Source organism: Melitaea cinxia, chromosome 12 (genome assembly GCF_905220565.1).
Source record: "Melitaea cinxia chromosome 12, ilMelCinx1.1, whole genome shotgun sequence".
Classification (NCBI taxonomy): Eukaryota; Metazoa; Arthropoda; class Insecta; order Lepidoptera; family Nymphalidae; genus Melitaea; species Melitaea cinxia.
This window is the reverse complement of record NC_059405.1, coordinates 2,612,585-2,629,635: the sequence shown is the minus strand read 5'-3', so window position 1 is coordinate 2,629,635 and position 17,051 is coordinate 2,612,585. Positions and strand designations below refer to the sequence as shown.

General features: G+C 31.9%; 5 protein-coding genes and 1 long non-coding RNA gene across 6 annotated transcripts; 2 read left to right on the top strand and 4 right to left on the bottom strand.

Annotated features, from left to right (window-relative positions):
• Positions 1–140: 140 nt before the first annotated feature.
• LOC123658481 lies at positions 141–682 on the bottom strand. Its single transcript, XR_006743886.1, has 2 exons — positions 404–682; positions 141–240 (listed from the first exon to the last, which is right to left on the bottom strand). It is a non-coding gene; the product is annotated as an uncharacterized LOC123658481 (long non-coding RNA).
• Positions 683–761: 79 nt separating this feature from the next.
• Positions 762–3,318, top strand: LOC123658643 (nuclear pore complex protein Nup107). Its single transcript, XM_045594006.1, has one exon. It carries the CDS (start codon positions 762–764, stop codon positions 3,279–3,281), a length of 2,520 nt encoding a protein of 839 aa, XP_045449962.1. The 3' UTR covers positions 3,282–3,318.
• On the bottom strand, positions 3,308–7,509 carry LOC123658597 (DDRGK domain-containing protein 1). Its single transcript, XM_045593967.1, has 6 exons — positions 7,230–7,509; positions 7,051–7,143; positions 6,583–6,698; positions 4,824–4,955; positions 4,143–4,319; positions 3,308–3,665 (listed from the first exon to the last, which is right to left on the bottom strand). Exons 1-6 carry the CDS (start codon positions 7,321–7,323, stop codon positions 3,405–3,407), a joined length of 873 nt encoding a protein of 290 aa, XP_045449923.1. The 5' UTR covers positions 7,324–7,509; the 3' UTR covers positions 3,308–3,404.
• A 3,868-nt stretch (positions 7,510–11,377) lies between these two features.
• LOC123658641 lies at positions 11,378–12,544 on the bottom strand. The gene has a single exon (XM_045594005.1). It carries the CDS (start codon positions 12,542–12,544, stop codon positions 11,378–11,380), a length of 1,167 nt encoding a protein of 388 aa, XP_045449961.1.
• A 390-nt stretch (positions 12,545–12,934) lies between these two features.
• Positions 12,935–15,357, top strand: LOC123658309 (transmembrane emp24 domain-containing protein eca). Its single transcript, XM_045593746.1, has 4 exons — positions 12,935–13,160; positions 13,244–13,467; positions 14,077–14,220; positions 15,056–15,357. The coding sequence occupies exons 1-4, from the start codon at positions 13,025–13,027 to the stop codon at positions 15,203–15,205; spliced, it is 654 nt and encodes a 217-aa protein (XP_045449702.1). The 5' UTR covers positions 12,935–13,024; the 3' UTR covers positions 15,206–15,357.
• An 862-nt stretch (positions 15,358–16,219) lies between these two features.
• Positions 16,220–17,051, bottom strand: LOC123658365 (UDP-N-acetylglucosamine transferase subunit ALG13 homolog). The gene has a single exon (XM_045593795.1). The coding sequence runs from the start codon at positions 16,919–16,921 to the stop codon at positions 16,406–16,408; it is 516 nt and encodes a 171-aa protein (XP_045449751.1). The 5' UTR covers positions 16,922–17,051; the 3' UTR covers positions 16,220–16,405.

Below are 17,051 nucleotides of genomic sequence, written 5' to 3'. Positions count from 1 at the left end.
ATAATACTTTAATGTTACTTTATTACAGTTAGCTATTTACTGTTATAAAGATTTTAAGTAGAATTTATTTAAATATTGTATTGTTCTATTGTTAACACCACAGAGGATAGTAATATTTACACTAACCGATCTGGATCAAGTGGAAACTTCTTCAAAAATACATTGGCTCCAGTCCAGGGGTCCTCTTTAGACCACAAATAGTACATTTTTGATATCTCACATTACGATTCACTGTATTTTCTAAAGGAATGAAAACAGAAAAATATAGTATAAGTAATAAAAATATAGGTATAACTATAAAATACTATTATTTTCTGTTGATATAGATATTAAGAACTTATTTTCAAAAGCAAAATTACTTCGTTCGACCAAAAAGACCAATGATTCAGGTTCAAATACAAACCCATAGTAAATCCCGAGAAGCGACGAATAATATTCTCACAATAAAGTATTAGGGCTCAGAAAATATATATGCAGAAAAAACTAAAAATCCAAAATTCCGGGCGTGGTTACTCGGTGGTTGCAATACAATATGGCGGTTAGGAAATAATTGTTCGAGTCAAAATTTGACAATTACGACGTTTCCGACGTTTAAATTTTTTCATTTTGACGTACAATTTTGCCAATTTATATAAAAATTCAAGTTTGGTATACAAAGTATAGCAAAAAAAGTGTCGCCCTACTGGCTAGGGGGTTTATATGAATAACGTTACTCTACTGATTACCTACTCTATAAGTTTAAGTGCAAATAACAAAAAGCCATGAGTTTCAACAGTAGTTTTCCATTAAATTCTACCCATCGAACTCCGCTTAAAAACAAGAGAGTTAGACATTTATTAGATAGAGATGAATCGCTTAACATTTCAACAATACTTAACGAATCGGCTACGTTCAAAACTCTCAACGATACAAGCTTGAGACAAGTATTAGACGAATCTTCAGTTTTGATAAATACAGGCAGTGCTGGTGATGGTTTAAATGAAGCCTTCTTTGAAATAATACAGTCTAGTCGTCCTAGTATTGTTCTGGATACACTTGCAAGGTTGGCGCAAGTTTGTTGTGATTCACTCGAACTTGTTGAGCCTTGGAATAGATACAACGCTCAAAATTATTGGCTAGCAGAAGAAGCAAATACATGGAAACTAATTCTTAGTCTGTTTGCCGATTCAATATCCGAACACCCTAAATCTTTCGACAGTGTAATAGTTGAGCCAACCTTATCTCAACAAAGTTTAGTGAATGCTTATTTTGAAACCGATTCTGAAGTGCGACTGCTGCAGGTAATAGTCGATTGGCTCGAGGCCACTGCGACATATCAAGAAGAAGCCACACAGACAGCTGCTCCAGTTATAGGTAACGACATACATTGGGGTAACACACTTCACCAGCTACTGATTGGATCTAGCTTATACAACAAGGAGAAGAATACATCTATGATCACATGTATGGATCCCGATGCACCGAGACGTCAGAATAAAACAATACACTCTGATGATAAAAAAGATGATAGTGATTTGTGCAAGAGACTGTTTACACAAGTCCGATGTGGAAAATTTCAAGAAGCAGTATCTTTATGCATCAGTGCGGGTCAAGCATGGCGTGGAGCTGTTTTACAAGGTTGGAAATTACTGCATTATCAACCAGGTGAAGTTGGTGGTACTTTAGAAGTCACGGGGAACTCTTCAAGAGATTTGTGGAAATGGTGTTCCTTAGGTATAGCTAACAACACCAGTGAGAACATATATTATAGAGCCACTATAGGAATCTTATGTGGTCACCTGTCAAGTGCCCTACCTGCTTGTCAAGGGAATTGGGAAGATTTGCTTTGGGCTCACTTAAGAGTGCAAATAGAAGCTAGAGTGGATAAGTTCTTACATGAACACCATGCCACGGCTGAAGCAAACACCACACCATCAGATGTTTTGGATTTATTACAAAATGAACTACAAGTCGATGAAATGTCTCTACAACAAATCTTTAACTCTGTCAAATCTTTGATGGACGGAAAAAGAGAGTCAAATTATCAAATGTGTCAACGCAATCTCATGCTTGGACAAATAAGAACTATTATGCAAGATTCACTGAGATGGCTTGACAGTGCTGAGGAAAGGTTCATAAGGTTCTTAGCTCATTTAGTTATTGTGTTAAGACAGATGGGTAAAGATCCTCAACATGATATTGGAGATCAAATTTTGGAGAAGTATGTTTCTCAGCTTATTGATGGTGTCATTGAAGGTGCCTGTGAGTGTCCAGAGCTAATGGCCTATTACACTTCTACTGTTCCTGTTGAGAGGCAGATAGCTCTGTATGCCCAATTAATGGACAGAATACATAAAAGTGAACATAGAGATAAAGTTGTTCAAGCTGGGTGTAAAGCAGGAATTGATGTCGCTGCCTCAGCTAGAGTTGCCATAAAGAAAGCGATTTCTGACATACAACAGGGATATGGAAATATTGATTTAACATTCACTCAAACAACTGCAGTAGAAAAGGATAAAACATTGATAAACAATGTAATATCATCCCTTGAATGGTTGTCTCTGATATCCAATCAAATTGAAGAAGCTCTTTGGCTAAGCAATGCCATGATCCGCACATTCATTTTTATTGGCAACACAAGTGCTGCCTTACAATGTGTGAACAGTACTAGTAACCTATATAAAGATTTTACAAATAAAGTTCCCAAAAATTCTTCCGAATTAAGAGAACATATATGCTTAAAGTCATACTTGGAATCAATAGAAGCATTTGCTACTTGGTACAGACATTATGCAAGTGGTCAGCCAAAAGATGTGGAACCGTTAGCTCCAGATGCATCATTCTCAGATAAGGTTCATCATGAGCAGAGATGTGCTCAAGTTGAGCAGCAAAAGGCTAGATGGAAGAATGCTGTACTCCATCAATCTCGGCACACAAAACAATTGCTCTATAATGTTCTTTTATTCCCTGGGGGTTGGCTACAAGATGAAAATGATAGCACATCTTCACACAATTTTACTCGAGAAGAAAAAGATGAAAGAACCAAGCAATTGGATACTTTAAGACGATTGTGTCTTCCAGAGGTTGCAATTTTAATCTTTAAAATATTGCAGAGTAGTGATGACATAGAAAATCATAAGGAGGCCCTAAAAATAAGCAATTTAATTGCCAGCGAAAATCGTGGTCTTTATAAAGTGTTCACGAAAAGTAAACTCTTGGAAATATTGGACAGAATTAAGGAATCTTCTTTATTCTTGATAGAGAAGGGTAAAGATATACTTGGTTATGAAATGGATGAATAATTATTTGTTATCAATAATAAAAAAAATTGCATTTTAACAAAAATTTTATTACTTTCTTTATATATTAAAAAAATAACAATTGCTTCAAAAACATTTGTGAGTACTTACTATAATCTGTATGACCTATGTAACTGTAACAGGGCTTAAATTGATTAAATCATTGCTGCTCTCTGCCAGTTCAGATATAGAAACTCTTCCTCTTTGCTTTATGAATTTAGCAACATCTTCAAGTTCTTTTTGTGAGATGTATATAAATTTTCCTCTGTCATCTATAACTCCTGTTAGTTCACCACTTGCTTGTAAATCTGTTAGTCGGTCAATAGCAGCTTGTGTTTTAATTTTGAAATGTCCTGCTAAGTCTTCCAACAAAACGACTTTTTGAGCCTGTAAGCATAAACCATATTTGATTTACTTTAGTGTATAAAAAAAAATGTCTTTGGGTAAAATTTCAATTTAGTTACATCAAAAATAGAAAATAAAAAATTGTTTAGATACACATAGTTATTTTAAATAAGCTGGTTAGCTTGTTTTTTTATAAATTTTTTATTTCTATTTTTTATAATCAATCAAGATTTCTTAAACAATAGCAGAATGAATGAATGAAGTACGTAACATTTATCTAATGTATGTCTAATTTTTTTTCTATACTTCACAATTATGATGTAATTTAATTTTCTTTTTCTTTAATTTAATGGTTTTTAATTGGAATGGTTATAACAGACCTGAACTATTACACCTGATTAGTGCATGTCTTATTTTTGTGACATTATTTTTTAAGCAAATACAAGCTGTAATGGTAAAATTATTTAGCAAATTAATATTTCTGAAATAGAATTGCTTTAAAATGAAACAATTGGCAACCTTAATATAGTCTATGAATTGTTTTAACATATTCTCCTGATCTTGTTCTTGGTTTTCATCAAAGCCTTCCCCTTCGACGGTGAACGCTGCTTTCAAAGCTTCATATTCTTCTTGTTCACGCTTCTTGCGTTCCTCCTCTAGTTTACGTGCGGCCTCTTCGACTTTCCTTTCCTCTTCCTGTGTAGTATTAATATACAAATAGACAAATAGAGAAAATGAAAATGCCTAGAAAATTTTTCCACATATAAGAAATTTTGTAATATGTTTACTGGCAGATTTTTATACTAATACACACAACTTATTACTTGAATTAAATGAATTTGGATTTTGGAGAGCATGGTATTTTCGTTTTGGATAATTGTGTTTGTATGAAATGTAATTTTATTAATATGAAGAATTGAAAATAGCACAGCTAGGGACGCCTACTATTGTATTTTCAATTTTATTATCTATTTGTTACTTAATTTTACAATATTTGTAAGGACAAACAGCAGTTGCAGTTAGAGTTATGATGAAAGTAGTATGCACTTAATTAAAAACTATTTTTATTCATTCTTATTATAATGACTAATTTGTATACCAAAATTGTTGTGCAATCAAGGCTTAAGAAGGTAAAACTACAGAGTACAGCCAGTAATTTATGAGGATACGACATATGTATACATATTGCGAGTATTTTACCTCTCTTTTCTCTTCAAGTTTCCGTCTCTCCTCTTCCATTTCTTCATCCCGTTTTTTCTTCATTTCACGCATTTGTTCTTCAGCTTCTCTTGCTTTCTTTTTCTCCATTTTCGCTTCTAGTTTTGCACGTTTCTAGTAATAGAGAAAAACAAAGTCATATTTATTAATTTATAGTTTGACATCTATTTTATGACTGAAAATTTCTTATTTTTAAAATATATCTTTTTTTATTTCCTGAATCCTTGTTTTATAAAATTAAACAGATGTAAGCATGTTACAGAACATTGCATCTATGTAACAAGCATAGACATGTTAATTGATACCAGTTTGTCTCAGGATTAAATTGGGGCCATATTCACTGTCTGCAAGTGCTTAAGAGCCATTTCACAATTTTACGCTCTGCAAGTTTAGGTAAATTTGGTTGCATCGCGCGAGTCGTACGAGCCGCGCGATCTTTGTGCTAGTAAGTATAGTGTGACAACCAAAAGACCATCTTGATCATTTTCTAATGTATAATAAAAATTAATAACTATGGTATAAAATGTTTTTTACATAATTAATTTGTTAAAAATTTCAAGTATGTTATATAACAACAGTCAATAAATTTAAAATAAAAATAAAAAATCAATTTTATGAAACAATTTTTTTTAAATTGATTTAGTTTTTTCAGTTTACGAATGAATCTAATATTTACGATATGAATAAAATAGCATTTTATGACATCGACACCGACAAACATACTAATTAACAAATAACAAGACAAACAGATTGAAATGCCTATTTGTATTGATAGTGTGAGAAAAGAAAATTAAATTATACATTTGTTTACAGAAATTATCATTATATTATTTTACAGTCATTTTCGTAATATGTTTATTTTATTTATATTTTATTATGAAAGTATCAAATGCGTTTTATCCGCTATAACAACAGGCGCTTGGCGCGTGTGAGCGAAAGAGACGGCTGCGCAGAATTTGGCGTGGACCTTACCTCTAAGAGCGCTAGCGCTCGACTGATTTACCGGGCTTGATGCGTGGTAATATATACTATCTTTTTATTATTTAATATAAAATGTATTAAAAATAATTACATCTTTTAATTATTTTTTTTTGTATTCCTTAATGATGTAAGTTTACTTTGATGAAGATAGTTCGTTAAAATTTGTTAGTTTTCTAAGAGAAATATCGCTTTTAAAATTGTACTTATTTGGAAAATATTCGTAACTTTAAATTTTTTTTTTCGTTTAATAGAGATACAAATGTAATAAAAATCTATGATAGTGTGCAACAAAATTATATTCCACATATTATGATATTTTTTTAAAACGGTTTTAACGTAGTGGTTATTGAAAAGTAGGACTTCAAAGTATACATTGCGACCGTTTACCTAGGGAGGAGGCTGATGAAAAGGTTAATAATTTTATACACATAATATAAATCAAAATTTTGATCCGACTATGGACTACAACAAAGGTTGCTTTATTATATTTCAAGAATATAAATTACATTATTGCATCCAACACTGAGATTAACGACGTCTTAATATTACAATTTTGCGGATTGTTACCGATTTTTGTGAAATGGCTCTTAACTTATTAATAGAAAGCTGTATTTCACCGCAATAGTTTTGAGGTATGTTTTTCTATAAAACTGCAGTAGAGCAGTGTGGTAGATTAGGTTATCCTCCAGGTCCTCTTTGGCATTTTTATAAGAAAAATAAGATGATTATCCAGCTTTTTAGAGGTAGTAAAGAATTGTACCTTAGCTCCCATTTTGTCGTCAATGTCCAATTTTTGTGCTTCAGGGATGCCATCTTCTTCAGCTTCCTCTTCTAACGCTGGTTCCTCTTCTATCAATGTTGGCTGGTGTCTAGCGGCTAGCCAAATACATGTTTATTTATATTGTATTATTATGATATTGCCGTTGACTTGTTTGAATAATCTAATTAAGTGTTTAATTTTTCTCTTTATGAATTAGAAAAAAAAAAACGACTCATTGTAGAATGTTTTAAAATATGACTTGATTGACTGACGGTCGTCATACATATTATACTATAAAAGTAATAAAAAAGGGATTTTAATAGATTAGTAACTTTTAAATATCTTAAGACTCATATTATTGTAATACTAATTCGAATTACTAGAATAAAACCCTCAATATCAATCTAATAAAAAAAAAAAAAAAACCATAAATTTTAAAAATATGACTATTTCATTTTCTGTTCTTACCGTTAGCTCTCATCCGTGCCCTTTGATTTCTAACAGCTTGTACCCTGCCTGGACCTCCATCTCTTGGAGCAACTGCCCGTGGTCTTGCTCCAGCTGTAAGAATATAAGGATTATTTTTTATCAAGATGTCATAATTATATAATAATGGCTTTAAAAAAAAAAGAATGGAGAATACTTACGTTGTGGATTTACCTGTGAGACACGTAAGAACGCTATTGATAAAGCAATAATTACAAAAGCGCTAATAATAGCTGCTATAATGAAAGGGTCCATGACTGTTTTAAAAAATTTGCTGACTGGGATCTAGTTAAAGCAATAATAGAAAAAAGATATAGTCGATAAAATAAATAAGTATTCTCGTGTTTTAGATTTGAGTTAAATACGCATATAGAATGTTTTTATTTAATAAATTAAAATTGCAATTGGTACACATTTTGTATTTATGTCATCGTAACGTCATCATTTTTTTTTTTTTTTTTTTTTGGGATTTTATGACCTGGTATCTACAGCCTTTAGGTCAACTCTTATTATTCATATACGTAACGTAATAATACGTCTATGAGCACATTTCATTAAATTGTTTTAATTGTATTCTTTATGTATTTATAGATGTGCTTGTAAGTATGTTCGTCTTGTAATAATTGTTTTAATGGCGGCGGGCGGGACAATAAATCACACTTATTTTCAACATCACTAAGTTCACTGGCCAACACTAGTCTGTCAATCAAAAATTTTTGACAATCGAAAATAATGTGTTCCACAGTTCCATCACTTGAATTACAATGTGGACAGGTTTTATTCGCAATAATGCCGAGTCGAGCAAGGTGTGACGGTGCAGTATTATGACCAAAACGTAGTCTATTTATGATAGTAATAAAGTCTCTAGTAGCATCTTGCATACGATGATACCAAGGTCTTGCAGGTAAACTTTCTTGTATGCTCCCATACCATTTTCCTTTCGTATCTTGATCTTTCTTCCACATTTCTAACCACAACTTTTGAGTATTCTGGTCAATACATTGCAAGTAATCGGACATAGGAACATTCATTGCATTTCTAACGTCAACAGCATTAACTCCTTCATATGCAGTTTTATCAGCCATTTCATTGCCAGAGATACCTCTGTGGGAAGGCACCCATAGAAAGAAAATTTGAATATTTTTATTATGGTATTGGTGAATTATTTGTTTAATGAAATAAAGTATATAATTAGACTTGTATTTAACTGTGAGGGTACTTAAAGCTGTTATCAAACTCAAGGAATCAGAAATTATTAAAAAATATTTAATGTTATTGATTTCGCGAATACGCATTAATGCCTGATACACTGCATATGCCTCTGCCGTAAATATAGAGCAGGGTTCATGCAGAATAAAACTTGAAGAAAATTTTGCTTGTGGATCATATAGAGCAGCATGTACATAATCACTTGCTTTGCTCCCATCAGTGTAGATAACATAGTACATTGTATTTTCCTCCAAAAATTTAAGCATTTCCGAATTATTGTTTATTGTCTGTTGAACTATATTAATTGGATGTGAAATACATTGATAAGAGAAAGAGTAACATGGCCATGGAAACTGTTTTCTAATTTTAGAAAACCTATTGTCTATTTCCAGAAGTATATCGGACAGTGTTGGAGAATTACCACATAATAGACCTTGTGCTGTTATTAATGGTCTTCTTGGTGTTCTATCTATATAAGGTACAATTTTATTTATTACTTGAGTATTGTTTGATGCTATTAGTTTGAGACAGTATCTTTCAGCAAGTAATATTCGCCTCAAAATCAAAGGCATCACTTTTGTCTCAACTTCCATGGCCCTTATGGGAGTTGAGCACATAGCACCAGATATTATTCTTAAAGCCTTATTCTGCAATATGTCTAATTTATTTACATGAGAACTATTCATATAAGCGAGTGAGCTATAATCTAAGTGACTTCTAACAATACTTTTATACAATATTGACAATATTTTAGGGTCTGCACCCCATGTTACGCCACAAAGTGATCTGATAACATTTAGTCCTGTGTGAGCATTTTTGGATACATATTTAATATGTTCTTCAAAAGTTAGTTTTGGGTCCAGTATTATTCCTAAAAACTTCTTTGAAGTGACTCTATTTATAATTTCATTATTGTAAATAACATTCGAATTTGAGGTTTCATTGCCAAAAAACATAACACTACTTTTAGAGGGGTTAATTTTTAAATGTAAACGATCATTATAATATTGTAATAGTTGAAATAAGGATTTGTTCATATTATCTATTGCAATCTCTAAGTTGTAATTACTGCTATATAATACAATGTCATCAGCAAATTGTAAAATATTTACATTCTTATTATTTACATATTTACAAATTTCACTTGTGTATATATTGTATAGTAATGGAGATAGCGTGGCACCCTGCATTGTGCCTTTTGAGGCACATTTGGGTCCATATAAAATATTGTTATGCCTAGCATAGATTGTTCTGTTGTTCAAAAAATTAAAAATCCACTTACATAAGTGCCCGGGCACACCCAACCTAGACATGATTTGAACTAGTATACCAGGATCAACACTATCAAAAGCACTTTGAACATCTAGGAATACGCAAACAGTGTTTAATTTTCTATGTTTTGCATTTTTCAGGTCAGAGATTAAAGAGGTGAAACTGTCTGCACTACTACGCCCTCTACGGAAGCCATATTGTATATGTGGAATGAAACACTTGGATTCAACATACCAGTCAAGACGGACTTTCACCATATTTTCGAATATTTTACCAAGACAGGATGACAAGGAAATTGGTCTATAAGAACTAGCAAACTCAGGAGATTTGTCGGGCTTAAGTATTGGAACAACACACTGTGTTTTCCATGACTGTGGAATAGATTTATTACGCCAAAGCAAATTGAGGATACTAAGAAACAACTTTTGGGCAGATACATCTAACTTTTTAATTACTATGTAAGGATAATCATCTAAGCCAGGAGTTGTATTTCGTCTAGAGTGCAAGCTTGTTAAAAATTCAGACCATGAAAATGGATCCAGTAAAAATTTAGAATTTGGGTTGTGATTGTTGATTTCAAAAAGAACGTTCAGTTGATCTACTTCAATTAAGTTGCTATTATCTGATAATTTATCCAAGAGTGGAGATATAAACTCATTTGTATATGATTTATTCTTAGGTCTTATGCCTTTAAACATTTTTAATAAATTCCAAATTTTACTTATGTGAGTATTTCTATTAAAAGTGTTACATAAATTATTCCATCCAATTTTTTTCTGTTCTGAAATTGTTCTCTTTTTCTGGGCATCTTTCCTTTTGTAATTAATATAATTTTCAATAGTAGGCTCTTTTCTATATAGTTTTAGTGCATTATATGAAGCAATAACACTTTGTTCACATATACTATTCCACCAGGGAGATGGTGGCCTGCTTATGAAAGTGTTTGTTTTAGTGAGCTTTGGAATTGACATTTCTTTAAGAGTATCTAAATGAAGACAAAAATTATTATAGGTTGAAATAGGATCATGTGATTGAAGTATGAGATCATTAAACATTGTTTTTGAAAGAGCTGTGTATGTTGCCCAGTCAGCTTTTTTATATATGAACCTATCTACAGGGGAATTGAGATGATATTTATCTACATGTAATAAAATCTCTGTTATTGTTGGATAATGGTAACTTCCCATTGTATCATCATGTACAGACCATTCACATAGTGGTGCGAGGCTGCCACTGATGAAGCTTACATCAATGGCAGAAGAAGTTTGTCTAGGGCGATTTATAGTTGTAGGTCTACCATCATTTAAAATACACAAATCTAAGTCATCAATTAAATTAAATAACTCCTGACCTCTACCTTTCGTTGACTGACAACCAAATGCAATATGATGAGCATTAAAGTCACCACTCATAAATATGGGTTTTGGTAGATCATTAATAATGTAACGGAGTCTATTCATTCGTATATGCCCACTTGAAGGTGGACAGTATACACAGAGAATTGTTAAACTACTATGTCCTGTTGATACAGATACAGCAACTGTTTGAATGTCTTCATAAAATCTGGTATTTAATATATTATACTTAAGGTATGGTTTTATCAGTATTGCAACTCCATTATGTGCATTATTTGAATTTTTGTTGTAAATATTATACCCTGGTATTTTAAAATTATTATCTTTTAACCATGTCTCATTAAGAAGGCAAATATCAATATTTTGTTGTTTTAAAAATTGTATCAATAAAGGTTTTTTACTATTTGCACTTTGAATGTTATACTGCGCAATACGTAACTTGGATTGTGTAGAATTAGGCTCTACACAATCCATTATGTTAAGTTTTTTAATAATGCATCTTTAATAGTTTTAAAATTAGTGGGTATACTGTCATCTTTATTGGCTAATTCCACCAACGTCTGCACTAGGGCCATAAGTACATCGTTGTTGGAAATTATTTGACTTTTAAGGTCTTTAGAATGGACCGTTTTAACTTTATTTACATCTTGTACAGACTTATTTGCAGAGATATTTACAGACTTATTTACAATAACATTACTTTTTACAGGTTGTGATTTTGGTGATGGGAGTGGAGGGAAATCTGTTTCATTTGCGGTGACTTGTTTTGTAAAGGCGACACTTGCATAAGATATGTTGTTTTTCTTTTCGATAATCTTCTTTGTTTTAATAGGACATAATCTAGATATCGCAAGATGAGGTCCACTACAATTTATGCAGCTGATTTCTGTTGGTTTATCACATTCCTTATACAAGTGCTCACCTCCGCAAATACTACATCTTTGTTTACCGTTACAAATCTTTGCTGAATGATTAAATTTAAAACACTTATAACATTGTAGTAATGGTGGAATGTATTCGAAAACTCTGTACGAGAATAGATCATATTGTACATTATTAGGCAGTACATTAGATAAAAAGGTTATGCTTACAGTCTGCAATGGAATGCGCTCTTGTCCTACTTTCTTTGAAAACCTTCTTATTGCCACTATTTCATAAATTGAAGAAAGTCTTGTGTAAAGTTCTTTGTTAGATATATTCGCTGGAACGAATCTAATGATGCCAGTTTTTTCAATTTGCGCTGCCGGTATGAACGCCTTCATGTTATATTTTGTGAGGAAAGTAGTGTTATTAATGAAGTTATTGGCCGTATTATATTGCTTAAAAATAACTGCTATTTTATTTGCATTCACCCTCTGAATACCCGTCACACCTTTTACATCCATTGCGAAAATATGATTTAAGTATATAGGGCTCTTGTTACCCAATCTATCGTTATTTGTGGATTCTACATATACTTTAAAATCTGTGTTTAGTGAGTTTTCCGGATACAGTCTTTTGTAATTCGGTTTGTAGTACGGTAAATACGCATCTCGCTCATCACCGCAGCCAGATGGTCCAGAGCCTCCTCCTTCATCCGTAGGCCGTGGCCGTTTTTTTGAGGCGGGCGGGTGAGACCCGCCCCCCTCGTTTACCTCCATTGCTATTGTGCTTTTCAGCAGCTAATAGCAATATTTTAAATACACTTTAGCTATAAAAAAAACACTTGTCAGAAAAAATTTTAAAATTAAATTTTAAAGTCAACCGCGCTTTTTCAAGGTTCCCGCCAAAGTCCGTAACGTCATCAATGTCAGATAAACGAAAGTAGAATTTCGTCTTGAATAAGTCCATAGTCATAGTTATTAATTTAGATCAAAACTTGAAAATAAGAAATGAATATTTTTAATAATAGAATTAAGTTGTTTTAAATTGGGTATAACTAAAATCAAATGTGGCTATTATTATTTTTTATAACTATAGACTATAGTATTATAGATATCTTTCATCGTTTTTTTTGTTGTATGATATTTTTGAACGAGATTAGTCTCGAAAAAAAAAAAAAAAAAATACTATAGGTGACGTGTGTATTGTCACTTCAGATTGCTTTCGATTTTCGCCGACAGAATTAAATTGAAATTAAAATGATTCTGTTTAATTTAGCATCGTTTGTGTCCTTTTTATTAGTATTAGATGTAACATCAGCGTTATATTTTCATATAGCGGAAGCGGAGAGAAAATGTTTTATAGAGGAAATACCCGACGACACAACTGTAATCGGTAGATATTTTTATTTCAATTTCGTCTTGTTTAATAATCAATTAACGTTTATTCTGAACGTCTTTATATGATTTATTTTGCAGTAAATTATAAGGTGGAATTGTATGACCCTCGATCTGGAGGTTTTATGCCATCGTCTCCTGGTATTGGAATGCACGTAGAAGTCCGGGACCCTAACGACCAAGTGGTGTTGTCTCGAGTGTACTCCTCCGAAGGAATGATATCGTTCACATCTACTACACCTGGTGAACATGTTATTTGCATGTATTCTAACAGCACATCGTGGTTCAGTGGATCACAGCTAAGAGTAAGTTACATTCATTTTTATTCAACCCTACATTATATGTTTTGTTACGTTTAGTTTAGACTGACCATTAAAAGCCTTGAAAAATATTTGGCTTCATGTCTCAGTATTAGAGTTTAATTACCATGAAAGATAAGATTCAGATCAAAAAAAGAATACCTTCATAACTAGAAAAAAAAAAAAAATGAAAAAAAAATTTTGTTTCTTTTATATCATATCACACTTGTTCAAACAATTGCATATGTAAAAATTTGATATGCCAAGAGGTTATATACTTGACAAATTTCTTTACTATAGTTACACAATAATCAAGGAAAAATGTAAATATAATTCTTAATAATATAAGTCAAGCCTATAAACGAATAACAGTAATAAAAATGTTATTTAAAAAAATAATCTAAGGCCATTTGCAAACTATTAAATTATAGATAAGTAGAAGTAGCATTTCATTATGGTATTCACGATATTCAAAAGAATTGTAAATGTTCAATTAAGCGTTCCAGAGGTAAAAATTGTTACACCCTACTACAGTATACTGATTGTATCTCACTGTAACTGGACTTTTTGTTTTTATGAGAAACAAATTCTTTAAACATATTTATTATGTTTTAGGTGCATTTAGATATCCAAGTAGGTGAACATGCAGTTGACTATGCCAATATAGCTCAAAATGACAAGCTGTCCGAACTACAGTTGCGGATCAGACAGCTGCTTGACCAAGTGCATCAGATCACCAAGGAACAGAGTTATCAAAGAGTAAGTATTTGGATTTAGTATTTAAGTTCTACATATATGCTCTCTACTTTTAAAAACTTTGGAGTGGTCTAAAAACATAAATTTTGAAACATAAAATTTTTAGTTAATGTATGCTTACTTTAATTTATTGTTAATGAGAACAATTACAACGCATCACTTACACCAATTAAAATGTTACTAATGAGAAAAACAAACAGGAAATAGTTGAACAGCAATTTTAGATTAATTAATCTCAATATAAAAATCCTCAAACATAAATTTTTTCTTACAGTTACATAAAATACTATAACAAAAATAACACTCAAATAATGCATGTATAATTCTGTATATCCATGTCAAAATTTTATGAGAAAAACTTGAAAAATTTTAGTTAAATGACAATTAAATGGCCAACTGCTGGCTTTAAAATACACAGGCCAAGGACGGGCAGCAGCGTCTTCGGTCACCAACCCGCCTGCCCAGTGTGGTGACTATGTGCAAAATACAAGAGTTCACGACATTTTTGGCTCGAACTTGTGGAGGACGATGTCCACTACTGGATAGGCTAATGTGATGAAATGTATTTACGTAATTCTTCTAATTAAAACTGGAATTTAAAACCAATGCAAAGAATTTTTTTACAAAATAATATACACTGATATATATACACTGAAAGTTACACTATTACGTTATTCATTTAAAAATATATTTGAAAAGGGAAGGACATTGCATATCATACACTAAAAATAACAGAGTGCATTTTTATACTTTTAAGTTAAGAGTGGTTATAAAATCACTCTACCACTAATGTAATATTTTATGTATATGTACCTAATAATTTTTTTTTTCATTCCAGCACCGTGAGGAAAGATTCAGACAGACATCAGAGAGCACCAACCAAAGAGTCTTATGGTGGAGTTTACTACAAACAGCTGTCCTTGTAGGCATCGGCTACTGGCAAATGAGACATCTCAAGAGTTTCTTTGAGGCTAAGAAATTAGTTTAAATATCAATAGAGTGTTAGTCAATAAATCTATATTTATAAAAAAAGTGTTAACTTCAACCTAAAACATTATTTCTGAATTATATTTTCATTTAACAGGATCAGATGTTGTGATATGCGTTTTTTCTAATAAAATATATTTGTAATTTGTAGTATTTGATTTTATCATTTAATCCCCACTGCCATAGTTTTTTGGTGTATTTATTAGCTGGAAGCTCAAGCTTCAGAAGTGGTATAAATATGAGAATGAATAATAAACCTGTAACCCTAGTTTCTATCTCCACAAAGTAAATATTCCATGCCACAAAAAAATCGATCAGTAATTTTATATGTACTATGTAAATAAATTTTAAAGTTGCAATTATACTATCTATTGGTTAATAAAATTAAAAATCCAAAGCATATTAATTCAGTTGAAGGTAATATTAAAAACTATAAATGTATAAGTATACTGACATTGGTTATCATTTGAGTTTGTAAAATGCCAGTATAAAATTTCTTTTGAAGCTTAATTGAGTAAGAAATTATTATTAAGAAATTACTATTAAAAAATTATTAAAACTTTTAACAGACAAATGTCAGTCAATAGTTACTTATACATTACTAAATGACTTATTTAGCATACAGTAAAAAAAGTTTAACTGAGGTAGGGCACAGCAGGAATTTCCTGCTCAAAATATGGAGCAGCCCGACTGGGGTAGTACCTCGACCTTACAGAAGATCACAGCTAAATAATACTGTTTTCAAGCAGTATTGTGTTCCTGTTGGTGAGTAAGGTGACCAGAGCTCCTGGGGGGATTGGGGATTTGGTCGGCAACGCGCTTGCGATGCTTCTGCTGTTGCAGGCGTCTATAAGCTACGGTAATCTCTTACCATCAGGTGAGCCGTACGCTTGTTTGCCGACCTAGTGATATAAAAAAAGCTAAAAATTAAAGAATCAAACATTTTTTTTTTATAAACAGAATACTCACATATCATAATCTTGTATAGAAATAATTTTAATAAAAACATCAACAATAAATCAGCAAATAATAATATATTTTAATGTTTTTTAGGATAATATTTTACAGATCCAGACAGATTTGTAAAAAGAATATAATATTTATGTGAAGACTGCTATATATAGTAGTATATAGTGTGTATATATACTACTTCAGCCAACATATTACAATAATTAATAAATTATCTGAATAAAGATACCAATTATGATTGTCCCTTAACCTTAAATACACTATCTATATAGTTAACAAAAGCGAGAGGCCTAGGTTTGGACATTGGTGCTAACAGACTGAAGTCTACTGTCTCTAAAGTGCTCACTAATGTATCACATGTGCAATAATAAAGATGTCCATCGACTTGCAACTGATCTGCTAACTCTAATTGATGATTATCCATTAAATCTTCATTTACTACGACTAGTAGTGGTTTATTCGCATCCAAAGCCTCTAGGCAACTGCCAGCACCGGCATGACTTATTATTAAATCGGCGTTACTTATATCCGCCTTTAGTGTGTCTTTGAATCTGTAAAGGTATAATTTTATACCGTTTTTCTCGAAATCACCTGGTTCAAAGTCGCTGTTTCCTATTTGCATGGTAATTTCTTCACATCCTATTTTTCTTAAAGCAAGCAGAACCGGCGACGAATGCATATATTTACATAAGAGATCGAAACGTGTCGTTCCAACTGTTACGAAACATTTTTTATACACTGGTTGCATGATCGAATTCTCGTAAAAAAGTTATAATGTTAATGTAATTTATTATTTTTTGTCTGGAGATCTCTACTTCACATTTTGACATGTATTTTATAAACACGGGACCTGTGTTGCCAACACCAAGAAACTAAAA